This window comes from Podarcis gaigeae (genome assembly GCF_964106915.1).
Source record: "Podarcis gaigeae genome assembly, chromosome: 2".
NCBI lineage: Eukaryota > Metazoa > Chordata > Lepidosauria > Squamata > Lacertidae > Podarcis > Podarcis gaigeae.
Genome location: NC_139679.1, coordinates 69240117 through 69257811, shown reverse-complemented (window position 1 = coordinate 69257811; position 17695 = coordinate 69240117). Strand labels below are relative to the sequence as shown.

General features: G+C 47.9%; 1 protein-coding gene across 4 annotated transcripts in view; it reads left to right on the top strand.

Annotated features, from left to right (window-relative positions):
- The window catches only part of RNF44 (ring finger protein 44), a 59010-nt gene extending 43157 nt beyond the window's left edge, over positions 1–15853 (top strand). For 3 of the 4 annotated variants that reach the window (XM_083726299.1, XM_083726298.1, XM_083726300.1), the window contains 7 exons: positions 291–464; positions 4435–4602; positions 5175–5293; positions 5542–5629; positions 5925–6046; positions 8664–8763; positions 11030–15853. In XM_083726299.1, the coding sequence (XP_083582425.1) occupies positions 291–464; positions 4435–4602; positions 5175–5293; positions 5542–5629; positions 5925–6046; positions 8664–8763; positions 11030–11092 (834 nt within the window). In that variant the 3' untranslated portion in view covers positions 11093–15853. The remainder of the gene's footprint in view (positions 1–290; positions 465–4434; positions 4603–5174; positions 5294–5541; positions 5630–5924; positions 6047–8663; positions 8764–11029) is intronic. The other variant, XR_014561121.1, reaches the window with a different exon arrangement.
- The last annotated feature ends 1842 nt before the right edge of the window (positions 15854–17695 follow it).

Here is a 17695-nt window from a genome sequence, read left to right as displayed (position 1 = left end):
TAAATGTCTTGTTCTCTGATTTGCCATGAGCGGGGTATTGCACCACTTCTCTGTTTGGGTTTGATCAGCCGGGCTGGTTTTGTTCCTATAAAAAGAGGCTAGGATATATTGACATTCTGCTTAAGGCCCGTAGGTTTCCTGCCGATCTTAGAGGAGAAGATATAGCCTGCTGCTCATGGGATTCTCCCCACCCTGTTCTATAGCCAGACCGACGTCAGCTGCCTTTCAAGTTGGTTTTAGCCTTCTCATGGTGACTCTCTTCTCTTCCCTCCCTCCCTCCCTTCTTATAGCTGATCCAGGCCTGTGCCATGCAGCAGCTCCCTGTCTCCTACCAAACGTTCCCGCCGCTCATTTCCAGCGACCATTACATCCTGCACCCTCCACCGCCTGTGCCGCCACACCAGCCTCCACACATGGCTCCCCTCAGCCAGTTTGTCCCACTCCAGCCCCAGCACCCTCGCATGGTAAGTTTGGGGTGGCAGGCGGGCGGGCTTGGCGGAGGGAAGGGAGGGGTGTCTGGGTCCTATCCCCACTCCATGCTCTCAGCTCTGTTCTTCTGAGGGATATCAAAGCTGGTGCAATCTCAGTTCTCCAACGTAGCGTACAGTTGAAGACTTGGGTTTCAGTCTTCAAAGGAGGTCTCTTGCCGTTGTAACGAGAGACAACTGTACCTGGTTTCCACTGGTCAACAGAGGTAGGTAGGCAATGCTAGAAACTCACATGTATAAGCTAGGTGCCAAATGGCTCCTTAAACCAAGGTTTCATTTGCCAAAACAGAACATCTGGTTGCCATTTTGGGGCAAGACTGCTCCAAAGTCTTCTTTCCCCCCACAAACAATGGGCTGACTGTAATTGATTAACAGTTAAACATCTGAGTGGTTCAGATGACAACCTTGAGTTAGGTTAAGAGCTTTGAGAACTTAAAGAAGAAAAGTCGCTTAATCCAGGGACAGTCCGTATACATATTGGCCTATGCCAACCTCCTTTTCTTAATGGTATCTGCTCCTGCTCAGGCTACACAGAACAAGCATTTTGGTTCCTGAAATTCATGTTGATTGTACTTGTTTGTAAGTGGCTGGAAGCCAGGTTCAAAATGTGCCTGGCTAATTAGGGACGCAGGTGGCGCTGTGGGTTAAAGCCTCAGCGCCTAGGACTTGCCGATCGAAAGGTCGGCGGTTCGAATCCCTGCGGCGGGGTGCGCTCCCGCTGCTCGGTCCCAGCGCCTGCCAACCTAGCAGTTCGAAAGCACCTCCGGGTGCAAGTAGATAAATAGGGACCGCTTACCAGCGGGAAGGTAAACGGCGTTTCCGTGTGCGGCTCTGGCTTGCCAGAGCAGCGATGTCACGCTGGCCACGTGACCCGGAAGTGTCTCCGGACAGCGCTGGCCCCTTGCCTCTTAAGTGAGATGGGCGCACAACCCCAGAGTCTGTCAAGACTGGCCCGTACGGGCAGGGGTACCTTTACCTTTACCTAATTTCGAACACTGAAGGTCGGTTGTCTGTATGGCGGATGGGTCTCCTTTTCACTGTATCCAATGTACCACAGTCAGTTGACTAGAATCCTGTCTGGCTCAGGCTAGCTGTAAAGCCAAGCCTGGGCTGCACACATCAGCAGGCATGAAGTGACCTTGCTCAGTATGTACCATGTAGGACAGTGTGGAGTGACAGTACTTAGTGCCTCTGTGGCAGCAGTTCCATCCATAAGTCACATCTGTTGTGACTAGGTGGAACAAGGAAGGGGGTTCTGCATAAAGAGATTGGGGTAAGGAGCGGTCCCTCGCTGCCACTGATCACCTGGGGCAGATTGGACCTTGGCACTGCAACCAGATGGCTGGGTGGTCGCCTGCTCTTGATGGGGTTATGCTGCCCCTGAAGGAGCAGGTTCATAGCTTGGGCGTATTCCTGGATCCTTTGCTGTCGCTCGAGGCTCAGGTTGCCTCAGTGACCCAGAGTGCCTTTCATCAGCTTCGGCTGGTGCCTCAGCTATGCCCCTATCTGGACAGGGATAGCCTAACTACTGTTGTCTATGCTCTGGTAACCTCAAGGTTAGATTACTGCAATGTGTTATGAAGACGGTTTGGAAACTTCAGCTAGTGAAGAATTCAGCGGACATGTTGCTCACTGGAGCAAGATGGTTTGAGCATATTAAACCGATCTTGGTCCGACTGCACTGGCTACCAATTAGTTTCTGGGTCCAATTCAAAGTGCCAGTTTTGACCTATATAGCCTTAAATGGCTCAGAACTGCAGTATCTCAAGGACCGCCTTTCTACCTGGACCCTGAGGTCATCTTCTGAGGCCTGCCTTTGTGTGCCTCTTCCTCGAGAGGTCCTGGCTCCCCATCTGTGGAATGCTCTCCCCAAGCAAACCTGGCGCCTTCATTACACACCTTTAGGCACCAAGCAAAATTGTTCCTTTTTAACCAGGCCTTTGATTGACATTTTGTGCCCTTTTTAAATGTGAGGTTTTTTGTTTGTTTTTTGAGGGGGAGATTGGGTTGCTGTTTTTATTTTGATTATGTATTTTGTGGTATTGATTATGATTTGTGGTATTGATTTATATTGATTATGCATTTTGTGGTTTTTTATATTTTGATTTGATTCTGTGAAGTGCCCTGAGACCTCCAGTTATGGGGAAGTATATGAATTCAATAAATAAGAATAAAAATATTAGCATGCACATTTTTCTTGCAGTATTTATGATTTGCATTTCCATTTTTAGTAAGAATGCTCAAGGTGATGCATGTTTGAAATAATACATTGCTATAAACTGTTCAGTGTCCAGAATGCCTTACATCACAATTCCATCCTCCCAACATGCAATACAATGATCCTGTGAGGCTGGCTGTTATTCTTCCTATTTTTTAAGTGGGTACCTGAAGTTGAGGCAGCAACCCCCAGAACTAACCAGTGAGCCCTGAGCTGAGCAGGGCTGGCCAGAACTTCTTCAGGGCATTGGAAACTTGAGGTCTGTTACCTGTCTGGCCTTCTGATATGTTTGGCAGATTTAATGCCGATCAGATGAATCCATACAAACTTATATGAGCCCTACATGTGTTGGGATAGATTTTTACAGGCTACACTGTTACGCACACACTCCCGCCCTGGGTGACTTCTGTACCCTTCCTATATTTTCTGCCTGTATAATTTGGGTTCCATCCTTCAGCGTCTTCTCTTTGAAGAGGAAGCAAGGAAAGGAGGGTGACTAAATGAAATGGAGATGACAGATTTGGAGCAACAGTTCCCAGTGATGCTACTAGTTAGGAGGAGTATGGGACTCTGTGCACTATGCACTGTGCTTTTTCATGTACTGTAGCCAGCATTAGGAACTTGCTGCCAGAGGGAGCAGTGCCAAGGATTTAGTATTGGTCTAAAAGAGCAGGCATCGTTATGAAAGAGGGTCTGTGGCAGTAATAGTAGGGCTTAGTGGTTTGAGCGAGTCTGGTGTACACTACAAAAGTAGGGATTTGATTTAGGGTTTTGGATGGGGCAGTAGTCTTCTTAAAATTACAATAGGATGCTGCCCTCAGTCCTTGTAGCCCAGTGTTGTCTACACGCTCACTGCCAGCAGCTTTCTCGGGTTCCAAAAGGGCCTCTTTTCCCCACACTCCCTGGAGATGCTAGGGGGCCACACCTGGGCTCTTGAAAGCATAGCCTGTGTTCTGCCACTGAGCTGTGGACTTTCTCCCAGTGTCCATTCAATCAATCAATCAATCAATCAATCAGTCATTTTATTCGTATGCTACCTTTCCAAAGTTAAATCCATGCTTAAGGTGGCTTTCAACATACAAAAAATTACATAGCTGAAGACATAAATAAATAGTAATAAACAATAAACATGACATCAAAAATACACAACCAAATTGGAACAATGGTCACATAAATCATAAGATCCAAAATGAAGTTACAGAACATTAACACCAGTGACTCCCTGTGCAACAAACCCTCTCAAACAACACCGCAGCCCAAGAGTGTTCTGCAGCCTCAGCTTTTTGTAGCTGGAGTCCATCAGGGCTCCTCCTGCCTAGGCCTGGTGGGAAAAGGCCTGCAGGACAGGGAGCAGGTCTTCCAGAACTTGAATCAAGATACAGAATCCTGGACAAAATCTTGTTGCGTGGGGGGAACAAGGCAAAAATAGGGTGCTTCTCCCCACCCTCACCCTTGCTCTGCCTTTGGGAAGGAGGTGTGGGGCTCTGGCAAGGTCTTAGAGCTCTCCCACCTCCTTCCCAAAGCTTAGCGCCTCACTTACCCAGCTTTGGGAAGGCAGTGCAAGGGCAGGGGAAGGGGGTTCCTATGTTGCTGAGGGCTGCCAGAAAGGCCTTGAGGGCTGCACATTGGACTACCCTGTTCTGTACTATCCTGAGTAATTTCTAACTCTCTGGGAGTATTTGGGAGCTGTTGCTAGTTAGCCCTGTATGTTGTCTGCTTTCTCCACAGCCACTGCAAAGGATAGACAATGAGGTGGAGCTCCGGGGTGAACAGCACTCTATCGGAGGCTTCTCCTATTCTCCTTCCCACCATACTCCTGCACTGTCTCCCTCCGTGCCACTACATTACCTTCCACACACCCATGACCCACTGCACCAGGAACTGCCCTTTGGCGTGGTGAGTGTTATGGGATCATAGCAATGAGGCCTCAAGCACTGGACCCCCTGAGGGGGGAAGGGCCTCTTAAAGAGGGTCCTTCGTTTGCTCAGGAATAATGGGACTCTGTGCTTTAGCAGGGTTGACCATCTGACGACCCTTTGTACACCGTGAGGTGCAAAATGAGTGACCAGGGGTCAGGGTCTTTCTCCAGAGTTGGCTAGCCCTTTTCAGTAGCCTCTGTGGGTGGGTAGATGCCCTTTCACGAAAGGATGACTCTTCACAGTTTGGGAGCTTTCCTTTTGCTTTTGCAGCTCTTAACTCCCCCACTCGTGTAGGAAATACTTGTGCATGTGTGTGCCGTTGTTCCGTGGGGATACAGACAACCTGTATAAGGTGGCTTTGAAGATCTGCAGTGATTGATAATGTTTCATGCTGCAGAATTCATCCTTTCTTGGTGCAGAATGCTTCTGTTTTCCTAGCTGCAGATTTTTATTTGTGTCCTGTTTGGTATGGAGAATATACTGCCTAGGAATTAGTCAGCACCATGACAGTACGCATCAAACTGACTCACCTCCCGGTGTTTCCAACAGCCATATCCACACATGATGCCCCGGCGACTGAACACCCAGCGATACAGATTGCAGCAGCCACTGCCGCCTCCGCCCCCCCCACCGCCTCCATACTACCCAAGCTTCCTGCCATACTTCCTGTGAGTATCCATTGATCAAACAGAGGGAGGAAGTGCTGCATGAGGAAGGAACCTCCCCTTTTTCTGCTGGGGTCTAGGGCTGAGGGCCTTGCCTTTCTTTCAGTGTGGCCCCTCGGTGGGAATATGGACTTGCCTCCTTTTCCTACCCACGTACTCATTCAAAATGCAAGGTTGGCTTCTGCCTTGGTTTGTGTGCCTGTGCGATTTTCTGCTCCTGTTGACTACTCCCCTCCACCTTTGAACTTTAGATCAATGCTTCCTGTGTCACCGACAGCTGTGGGGCCTACAATAAGTTTGGACTTGGATGTGGATGATGTGGAGATGGAAAACTATGAGGTGGGTTGGCCTCCCTCTCCCTAGGGGGCATTGGAATGGCGGGAAGGCTCTAGAGCAGCTGGTTAGTGGTGCCCCCAGTGCATGGTGGAACTTGGCTTAGCCAGCTCTCTCAGGAAGATGGTAGGCTTTGCTGTGTGATGGGGTCAAGGGGCAGCAGTGCCAGGAGAAGGAACCGTCCTGTGGTGAATGTATTGCTGAAAGAGCGGGTTTTGGGGTGTAGGAGGAAGCCTGATTGGAGCCCAGAAGGAAGCTGATCAGCTGTGTATGTATGTTCTTTTTTTAAATCTTCCACTAGGCATTACTGAACCTGGCCGAGAGGCTAGGAGAGGCCAAACCCCGGGGACTCACCAAAGCAGACATCGAACACCTTCCGTCCTACCGCTTCAACCCAGAAAGCCATCAGTCGGAGCAAACCTTGTAAGTGTTGGGAGAGAGGTCCTCCAGTGAAGTCCTGGATGGGGAATAAAAGGCAGCACAGCTGAATTTGGAAGGAATTGGGATAGCGGGCATGAGTGTTTCAGTTCTCGTGTGTGTGTGTGTGTGTGTGTGTGTGTGTGTGTGTGTGTGTGTGTAAAAGAGAGAGAGGGGATGATGATGGTGGTGGTCATTGCCACTTTATGTGAGTGGCAGCAGGGAGTTCTGGCTGTCTCCTGCTCTTATTGCAGGGACCCAATCTTTAGTTGTCCATTTCCTACCAGTTAAGGAGTTTCCTTCAGCATCATTTTGCAAACTGTTGTAAGTCTCTCTGAGCAATGCAACTGCAGTGAAAGGGTGGAACATAAACAAATCTAGGGTGATACCCGACTAAGTCATAGTATGAGTGGATCCACTGGAAGAAGTGGACTTCAGCCTATTGATTTCCGTTGGGCTGCTCTGAGTATGACTTAGTGGGATGTCACATTGATAAATAAAATATTTCATGTTGACTCTTCTATGGAACATACAGTGAAGCGAGAAATAAATAGCTTGAGTTGTAAGCCTGTTGTTGATTTACGCTTGCCCCTTTTAATTATTATTTAACCTTAAAATGTGTTGTGGGGAGGGGGTTGCACTCACCCTTTTTTCTTTCTTTTCTTTCTTGATATATGTACAGACTTCCAAACCGAATCCAACTCATGAGCAACTGGTTCTTCCTGTTTCCAGGGCAAGCGAGCTGTGCAGAGGCTGATTGACTGGTCCTTGTGACCTTCCTGTCTATTCTTTTTATTTCATTATATCCCACCTTTCTCATAGTGCAGGACCCAGGGCAGCTCACAATATGCATTAAAAAAAAGAATAACAGCTAATAGTTACCATATCAAAAACACCGAATCGAAACAACTCTTTGTGACCCCATGGACCAGAGCACGCCAGGCATTCCTGTCTTCCACTGCCTCCCGCAGTTTGGTCAAACTCATGCTGGTAGCTTCGAGAACACTGTCCAACCATCTCCTCCTCTGTCGTCCCCTTCTCCTTGTGCCCTCCATCTTTCCCAACATCAGGGTCTTTTCTAGGGATTCTTCTCTTCTCATGAGGTGGCCAAAGTATTGGAGCCTCAGCTGTCCTTCCAGTGAGCACTCAGGGCTGATTTCCTTAAGAATGGATAGGTTTGATCTTCTTACAGTCCATGGGACTCTCAAGAGTCTCCTCCAGCACCATAATTCAAAAGCATCAATTCTTCGGCGATCAGCCTTCTTTATGGTCCAGCTCTCACTTCCATACATCACTACTGGGAAAACCATAGCTTTAACTATACGGACCTTTGTTGGCAGGGTGATGACTCTGCTTTTTAAGATGCTGTCTAGGTTTGTCATTGCTTTTCTCCCAAGAAGAAGGCGTCTTTTAATTTCGTGACCGCTGTCACCATCTGCAGTGATCATGGAACCCAAGAAAGTAAAATCTCTCACTGCCTCCATTTCTTCCCCTTCTATTTGCCAGGAGGTGATGGGATCAGTGGCCATAATCTTCGTTTTTTTTTTATGTTGAGCTTCAGACCATATTTTGCACTCTCCTCTTTCACCCTCATTAAAAGGTTCTTTAATTCCTCCTCAGTTTCTGCCATCAAGGTTGTGTCATCAGCATATCTGAGGTTGTTGATATTTCTTTCGGCAATCTTAATTCTGGTTTGGGATTCATCGTCCAGCCTTTCACATGATGAATTCTGCATATAAGTTAAATAAGCAGGGAGACAATATACAGCCTTGTCATACTCCTTTCCCAATTTTGAACCAATCAGTTGTTCCATATCCAGTTCTAACTGTAGCTTCCAGTCCCACATAGAGATTTCTCAGGATGAGGTGATCAGGCACTCCCATTTCTTTCAGAACTTGCCATATTTTGCTGTGGTCGACACAGTCAAATGCTTTTGTGTAGTCAATGAAGCAGAAGATGATGTTTTTCTGGAACTTGAGGGGTAGTATACTACTGCTCATAATAATATGCAGCTGAAGGTGAGGAGGAACTGAACTCTCACCCAGTCACTGGTGTTTTTTGGGTTTTTTTAAGTCTGCTTTTGAAGGGGCAGTACATCTGTCCACCTTTAGGATTAGAAGGGCTTCTTGAGGAGTGAGTTCAGATTGTACCCGAGCAGATTGGTGAATTGTCAGTGGAAGACAACAACCCTTACTGATATGTACAATCGAGTTGAGCGGTGAAATCCTTTTCCTAGCATGATCATGCAGTGTCACCTGGAAGTATGTATTGGGCACCTAAATAAGATTCTGCTGGAAACACTGGGAGACACTACTCCCAAAGAGTGGGAGGTCTGAAGCTCAGTGGCAGAGCCTCTACTTCCTAGACAGATGGTCGTGGGTCCTCAGCATCTCCAGGTGGGTCTGAAAGAGAATCCTGCCTGAAACCCTGGACAGCATCTGCCCATCACTGTAGATCTGACTCAGCATGAGGCAACTTCCTATGGGCCTGCAGAGAATCTTGCCCCTGTGTTGGGAAACTGGACCGTGTGGTGCTTGAAGACAGTGGATAGCTATTGGTGTGGTGCTCCTTTGTCGTTCTTCTGACCCTTCACTGACTGGGTCCTTCTCCCTCCCTTCCCCAGGTGTGTTGTGTGCTTCAGCGACTTCGAAGTCAGGCAGCTGCTGCGAGTTCTGCCCTGCAACCACGAGTTCCACGCTAAGTGCATCGACAAATGGTTAAAGGTAACATCTGCTGCTCTTGCTTTATCACTGGGGAACCATTGCATTAAGAGATTATTCTGTCCGGGATGCTGCGGCTTAATCGGCAAGGAGCATATTCGGAAGTGCATAATCATCAAGTGGGGGGCGGGCATACAGGGGGGAACGGGCCTCTGTGCAAGCGATCTGAGAGATCCAGAGCTTTGGAATCAGCTTTGACAGCACTCTCTACTGGCTGTTGATTGCAACTGCACCGTGAAGGGGAAGGGGACTCGTGCGGGATGGATCTAGGGACTTTGCAGGAGCGGCAGGGCTCTTCCTGGCCATGGAAGTCTCCCCTGCAGTTCTGGGGAAGTTTTGCACCCCTCTGGAGCAGTTTTTCCGGAGGGCATGCAGAGGGAAGAGTGACTTGGAAAAAGTCACCTCCACCCCCTTCTGTCAGCAGGAGTGAAATCTGGGATTCAACCACTGCTTCTAATCTCCATTCAATATTGTGGGTAAATTGCAGGCAAATCCTTTAAGTAGAGACTCTGGCTTTTATTATGTGCAAATGCAATGACTGTTCAATGATTTTTGTGCACCTGTAAGGCGACTCAGAATCCTAATTTAAATACAGGAGTGGGGAAAATCCTTAATAATAATAATCACCCCACGCATCTGGCTGGGTTGCCCCAGCCACTCTGAGCGGCTTCCAAACTCATATAAACACATAATAAAGCATCAAACACTTAAAACCTCCTGATACAGGGCTGCCTTCAGAAGTCTTCTGAAAGTTGTATAGTTATCTCCTTGACTTCTGACGGGAGGGTGTTCCAGAGGGTGGGTGCCACTTCCGAGAAGTCCCTCTGCCTGGTTCTCTGTAACTTCACTTCTCATAGTGAGGGAACTGCCAGAAGGCCCTCAGAGCTGGACCTTGGTGTCCAGGCTGAATGAAGGGGGTGAAGACGCTCCTTCAGGTATGCAGTGCCTTAAACTTAAGAAAAGGTCTAGTGGATCAGATAGTGGGTCCTTTGAATTTAGCATTCTGTTTCCAGCAGTGGTCTGCCAGATACCCCTAGAAAGCCTTCAAATGGGGTGTAAAAGAAAGTGCCTTTTCCCCCTTTCCCTTAGTATTCAGAGGCATGCCTAGAGATTCTGTTGAACCATCACACGCAATTAGCCATTGATATACTTATTTTCCATTAATTTTGTCCTGTGCCCTTTTGAAGTCACCTGGGCCACAGCCACATCTTGTGGCTGCGCAATTCTGTAAATTTCACTTGTTAACTTCTCACCTTTTGCAGCCTTATGAGACCCTTTTTGAGAAAGTGACCAAAATGGTGCATAGTATTCCAAATGTGGCCATACCACTGCCATTACTTGACTTATATTGAATCTCATTCATAATTTTATTGGGAGTTTGTGGGTTTCCACCATCTTAAATAATCTGTTGTCAACTACAAACTTGGGCCATTTTATTTCTCAGCTGAGTCCAGATTATTCATGAACAAATTAAGTAACATTGGTCTCAGTGCAAATCCTAGGAGCACTCCATATCTTGTCTCTGTTTTGCAACCTTCCTGTTTATTCCTGCCATCAGCCTCCTGCTTTTTACCTAGCTTCTGATCCAAAGGAAATTATGTCAGAAGGAAAGGATTGGACTGGAGGGCTTCTGGAAGAGGAGGTTCGCTCTTAACTACCTTGTTCCCCTAGAGCAGGGGTGGAGAACCTCAGATTTGTGGGACCAAATTCAGCCAACCAGCCCTCATGATTCCCTCTTTGACCACGCCCTCTCCCCAAGCCATGCCTCTCGCCAGCTTTTTTTCCAACCAGGTGCTTTTTGCCTGGTTGGAATGCATCCTTGCATAAGGATAATGCCTCTTGTCACCCTGGATGGAGAGATCTGTGTAGGAACACCTGAGTTTTGGAAGGCCAGAATGTAGCCTGCTGTACAAAGGTGAGAATTGCATCTGTTGCTCTGGCCACTTTTGCCTTTGGCTCGGCCCATGGCTGGCATGTGGCCCTTGGAAGGATGCTCATGAAGGCATGTGGTCCTTGGGGCCGAAAAAGGTTCCCCACCTGTGTCCGAGATAGAGCCCAGTTTCTTGTCCTTGTCCAGTGCTGGTTGATACCTTGAGATGTCCATTCCTTCATTCATTAGATGTTCATCCTGTAGTTTAGGAGAGAGTGCCAAACCTACAATGAGCAACAGGCTGCTGCTGCCGATTGTTAAGCGGAAACGCTTCCTAGTGGGTGTGGTTGACCTTAAAGCCACATCCCTCTTTCCTGATTCTGCCCTTGGTCATTGCAGGCAAACCGCACATGCCCAATCTGCCGGGCAGATGCCTCAGAAGTGCACCGGGAGGCTGAGTGAGGCTCGTCAACGCACTGCTGCACAAATTCACTCCAGGATACGGACCTTGGCCCAGGGGCTTGGCCCAGCCTGTACGCTTAAGCCTCTGGGGACTCTCCTGGGATGTGGTGAGAATATAAGCAATGTATGACACCCCCCTACCCTTACCCCTCCGTGGCATGGACTGGGCCTGGTGGCAGAGCCAGCTCCGCGGTGTCACGCTTCGCTAGGGGGAGGCCTCCCCATGTGCTCCGCACTCCAAAGAGACTCCATCCTTGCGCCATTTTACTCTCCAGGTGTTCTTGCATTCCTTTCGTTTTGGTTCTCCTTGTTTGGGTTTTGTTGTGGCTGTCTGACCCAGGTATTTTTAGTCCCCCTCCCACCCCCACTTCTGGCGCCACCAGATCAGGGCCTTCAGAAGCAGAGCAGCTCAAAGATGGGGGAGGAAGTGCCTGCTTCAATCCCACCCCCCAACCACTTGCCCCCAAAGCACAGTGTTGTTGCGTGGCAGGCAGTGGAAGTGGTTGGTTGCAGCACTGATGGGGGGGCCCAAAGCCTTCCTCGGAACCATTTGGGGTTGCCCACACACAAATCATGGCCCAGGGCTGCCTTTTCTGGCTTTTCCTTACACACACACACACCCCATCTTGCCCTTCCTACATGCCGGAGATGCTGGGCGGCATTCAGGGCTCCGTAGCAGGGCGGTGGTGGTGGAGCAAAACAGGCCTGCGCAAGGCCCAGCAATATCCCATCCCACTCAGCTCCCCTTCTCATTGCAGAGGGGCGTGTGGAGACCCATTTCCCCCTCAAAAGACGTGGAGGAAAGCGTGAGTTGAGTGAGTGAGATTCCTCGTGGTGAAGCAGCTGGCTCTGCTTCATACATTTGTAAGGTGGAGGCTCTCTTCGCGAGGCCTGTCTTCAGAATCATGTTCTCTAGCTAGAGCTGACAATTACTTCTCTTCCCTTCTGCACCTCAGTTGTTTTCCTTGGGGTCCTCTTTCTTTCTCAACACCCATCTCCATGAAATCCACACACCCCTTCCAAAAAATAAAAACAAAAATCAGGTTCGTGCCACTGTTTCCCCCATATCTCAGGGGAGGGCACGTGTGTTTCTTTGCCTCCCTCTCTCCCCGTTTTCCTTCTTCAGGGAAGAGGGAGATGCTCAGCCGACTGAAGCAGAAGCCTTTAGTCCCACTGTAAATCCTGCCCGCTTTTCTGTGCTGACCCCAGGCTAAGCCCCTGAAAGCTGCCGGGGCCGCTGCGAAGCTCTCTGCAGTAGGATCCTGGGCAGCGAGCAGATGGGGAATTATTTATTAATCTTGTTGTTGTCTACCCTTGCACTAGCTATCATGGAGAAAAGCCCATCTGGCGAAAACCGCTCCTCCCTCCAAGATGCACTGCTGCATCAGCTTTCTTTCCTTTCTGCGTAGGACCAGGCAGACATTTCCGTTCCCTTTTCCACTCGCTCGACCATTTCTCCTCCTCCTTCCCCCTTCCCCCCCTTCCGGGGGCCCCAAGTGAAGTTTGGCCCTCCTACTGCCACCCCCAACGGAGTGTTGTTTTCCCCCCTGCATGGCCTGATGCTTGTGCTCTGGGGTCAGGCACCGTGGGGTGGGGTGGGGTGGGCTGTTTCGCCATGACGAGCATACATGCGAGTTGTGTGCCTTCCTGTCTCTCTGTGCACGTGCGTGCGTGTGTTGCGTGCGTGCGTGCACACACACACTAATCCTACCTAAAAAAAAAAGCACCTGCTGGTTTGAAGCAAGAAAGCAACCGACCTGCCACCCTGTTACAGAAACCTGTGATCGTTTAAAAAAATATTATATTAAAAAAAATAAAAGTTGTTTTGCATGATTATACCATGGAGCCGAGAGAAAGAGAGAGAAGCCCTCGCCATGTAGTTGGTTTGTGTCCGGAAGACTGGCAAGAAGGACTCGGAGAGGACGATGAAACCTAATGTAAATGTTCACAAATTATGCATGCATGTTATGACCAGCTTGGAACTTGGTATTGGCTAACTCTCTAGCCAGCTGTGGGGGTGATGGGGTGGGGGGGTTACAGAGGGAGTTCTTTGTGCTCAGCTGATTACTGCCATGCACTGTACTGCACATGTCCGCAACGCCTCACAAGGACCGTCAACGCTTTTCAGGGCATTTCTCCCTCCCCTTCCCCCCCCCTCCAGATTAGAGATGGGTTTGAAACCTGGTTGGGCCAGGAGGAGGCAGCTGTGGGAGGGGGGGCACATACAGGACTGAACCTCGAGGTAGGCTTGCAAGGGTCAGTGTTGGCAGGCGGCGGGAGGAGCGGTTAGTAGCGGCCTCAGAAAGGAGAGGGTTTTGTTAGGTGCATCTTCTCTTTCACGGTGCTGCAGAGGTGGGTGAAGTTGCACCCGCTGACATGCTCCTTGCTCTGCCATCGCCGCCTTTCCTCTCTGACCTTTTCCCGGCACATGAACCTTGTCCCTGTATCAGCTAGTGGGATGTGTCTGGCAGTGTGGCTCCGTCAGAATTCAACTTCCCCCACCATCCACAAGGTGGAGCTCTCTTTCCCCCCTGCATATTCTCCATCTTCTCCCCAGCTGGGTGCATTGATTCCTGCTGCCTTTAATTGCCAGCTGAGGTCTGGCTTGTACCCAACCCCCTTTTGGAATGGATGGCAGCAGATGAGAGCAGGCCATGCTTTTCCTGCTCATCCAGTATCCCTGGGCCTTTATCCATAAACTGGAGCCTCTTCCCACAAAACTAAGACCCCCCCCCCCCAAAAAATCCCATTCTCCCAGCCACACAAATGCCGGAGGAGCACTCATGAGCGGAGCGGGTGGAACAAACCATGGGCCCATTACTCAGATTGGTCTGGGCCAGCCTTGGAGCAGTGTTTGTGAAGGAAAGCTAGATTCTTCCAACCTGGCTCTTTTCTGTGGGGTGCTCCAAGCTCAGATGGTGGCTGGAGAGGGGAAGTAGCCTCTCTTAAAACAGTGGGCAGGAGCAGTCTAGCTGTCTGTGTTGTTGTTGTTTTCCTGAGCCCACTGGCTCTCAGCAATACTTACCTCTGAAGCAGGGGAAAGTTTTTTTAGGTGTAGCTGGGGCCACCAGGCCTTTTGCCATTGGTGCTTACAGCTAATCTCTCCCCCCACCCCGACCCCAGATGCTGGAGTTCTTGAGCCACTTGATTTCAGGAAGTCCTCTGGGGAGCTAGAAGGTTGGGGACCTGAGAACCTGCTTTTGTTTTGTCTCATGGACCTTTTATTCCGTTACCAGTCCAGGGATGATCTTCAAAGTCCTGCAGAAAGACGCCGAGCCACACAGACAGGATGTAGCAAGGTGCATTTTTTTCTGCTTAACTACAGCTGGGTAGCAATCTCTTGTTTTGGCAGGAGCAACTAGATCAGTCAGTTAGGAACCTGCTGAGCTCTGGGCAGGCCGGAGCTTTCTTTTTAATCACCCGAATTTGTGATGAATTGAATGTTTTTTTAAGTCCCCACCTGGCTCAGCCCCTTGTTTGCACTTTGGCTGATAATGCAGGTTAAAACGGCAAAGTCATTTGGATCAGGTCAAATAATTTAAATCTCTTCCTTCTCAGCCCACTTTTCCAGAGGGTTAGAACAGCCACAGTCGGACATCTAAGCCAGGTCTCGGCCCATGCGCCTCCGTGCGCGCACACAAAGGAATGGGCCACTTGCCATATAAACTGCACAGACACCAGCAGCCCCTTTTGAGTACCTGTCCTTCTGTGACCACTCAGTTCTCCCCTCTCCCTCACATGTCAAGCCAGTGCCTTGTGTCAGACCCACCTCCTCCGCTCTCCGCCCCGGCCTTTCTCCTCGTTTCACAGCTTTTTTTAAAGAAGGAAAAACAATAACAACTTATTTCACGCGACACAAATAACCAAAGGTCTTTACTGTATATAAAAACCACAGGTGTTTCTATATTTATAGCCAATCAGAATAGTGCAGGTGCCCATCTGTTTTAAAAACGCTCTCTTCTCCTCCCCCTCCCCCCGCTATCTCGGGGTTTTTTCCCCCCACGCCCCCCAGAAAGATGACTTGGGGTTGGGGAGGGTAGAAAAGCCTTACGGTTCTTCTGGTGGCGACTCGAAAGCTCACAAGCTCGTGTGCTGCAGAATTTATTCCAATGAGCAGCTAAAAATTATCATTTTAAAACAAAAAACAACAAAAAAATTACTAAAACATTTATTTAGGATGTTTGTGATTGCTGATTGCGCTGTAGATGCCACTGTTTACCAATGATTTCCTGTGGTGGGATAGTGGACTGTTTACTGTTCTTTTTTACCAGTCCCGTGCCCTCCAGAGGGATAGCTCAGCTTCACCCTACAAGGAGAGGAGCCTCCCTGTAGGGCACCAGGGCATTTGTTCTGTGTTAGAAAGTTTATATATATATATATTATATATATATTATAAATATATATATATAATTTTTTTTTGCTCTGTTACTTGCACATTTTACAGTTACCTCATTTTTCCCATGTATGTATTTGAAAAAAGGCTAATATATAGAGAAGAAAAAAAGGTTCTTAAATCTCTAAAAAAGTGTTTGTTTTTTTTCCATTCCATTGGAATCATATTGGTTTGTAGCATTTAACATAACTAGTATGTTGTATTATATATATGTGTATTATACTGATTGAAATTTTTAACAGATTTGTACTTTTTTTAAAATGAAAGTTGCTAGTTCTGCTTGACCAAGTAGTGCAATCATTATTTTTTTTAATGTTGTGGCTGATTTTGAGAGGGATATTCACTAATAAATGTATGATGTATACCAACGAGGGCAGGCCAGTCTCTTCTCTTGGTGGAGGCAGTGCTCTCAGGAAGGTGGTGGTTGTCTGTCTTCTAAAAGTAGTATTAGAGGTATCCTGACCCTCCTCCAAGGAGCTACGAATGGCATCCTCACCCCCCAACACACACCCAACTTTTGAACTGAGTTATGATGGGATACTTCGTAAAATGGAGCAATGGTTTGAAATGCGGCTTCTCACATCCAAAAGAGCCATGGCCCTAGACCCCAGCTCACATTCTTATCAAAAAGTAGTCACAAGGATAAAATGCTGTAAAGAAAATATGCGTTAATTTGCTTTATGCTCTTATCAGTGCCACAGTAAAATATAAAAAAGTGAATGTGCTGTGAAGGCACATGAATTTTCCCTCGCCAGCTTCAGAGAAGTTACTGTGCCCCTGAAACATTAACTTCAGCATTCATCTTAACTTTGGTTATGGAACAATGACACAACCTTTTTAAGTTGCAGCATGTTTAGCATTCCCACCAGCTTCTCGGTGATTGATGGGGTAGTGTCACCCCTTGCTTTCAACTAATGCAGCATCTATGATGTGTGGGTTGTGGTTCCTATCTGCTGCAGCTCCGTGACACAAGGAACCAAGCACAAGCTAAGAAGTGGAATGTTAGCATTTTAAAAATATACTATCTACTCTGCCACCAGTGATACCTGGAGCAACTTGCTCTCGGCAAACAAAGTAAGTGTTTTCCAATGCCCATGGTAGTTTGCAGATTTGCTTTCAGTGTGTCAGTGGTTTGTTAAATATCATGGTTAGCACTTGTGTGGTTTTTTGTTTTAAAAAGCATGACTGATGTTTGGACAAATTCACAGAGAGATCTACTAGTGGTTAAGTAGTGATTACTGCTTTTGGAGACCTCCAGATTCAAAGCATGAGACTCCTTGTAGACTTTCTGGAGACGTCTGCTTAGCCATTGTGGGAAACAGAGTGCAACAAGGTGAGCTATTATTCAGTTTGTTTTTAAAGCTAAAGATGCTACATTAAGGACTCTCCATGTTTCACTCAAACTCCAAATAACTGGAGGTGGTGGCTAGAGAAAATGTTTTTTCTCCATCGGTCATAACACTAGAACTTGTGGACATTCAATGAAGCTGAATATTGGAAGATTCAGGATGGATAAAAGGGTTTCCTTATACTGCACATAGTTAAAACTGTGGAACTTACTCCCACAGGAGGCAGGAATGGCCAGCAACATGGGATGGCTTTAAAGAAAGGTTTAGACAAATTATGGATTAAGCTATCAATGGCTGCTTGCAACAATGGCGATGTTCTGCCTTCATGGACTGAGGCATTAATGCTTTTGGCTGGAAACTGCAGGATGGGAGTGTGCTCTTGTCCTGCTCATGGGTTTCTCCACAGGCATCTGATTGGCCACTGTAAGAGCAGGATAGAAGGCTAGATGGGCCATTGGTCATCAGTGGCAGTTCTTGCATTTGCTGCCCACTGGATCAATTTTTGATTAAGCCATTCACTCTAACTCCCAGGATCTTTCTTGGTTGGCCACTGCCAGCTCAGTAGGATTTGCATCTCCTGCCCACCTACGTTGTGTCACACTTGCTTACGTGATACGATGCTTGTTGGATCACCCATATTCGCACATTCAAAAAACTCTTGTATCGCAAGAGTCTTTATTGAACTGTGACTTGATTTTCTTCCTTTGCTTGGAGTGTGTATGGGCTGGAAGCTTTCTGTTAGAAAATAGCAAGTGGTCAAACCAAAATGAACCTACCTAACCTTTACATCCTGCGTTCACTCCAGCACTATTAACTCATTCCAGTTTGGGAAAAAGCAATACTAGTGTAAAAGCTGTAAAT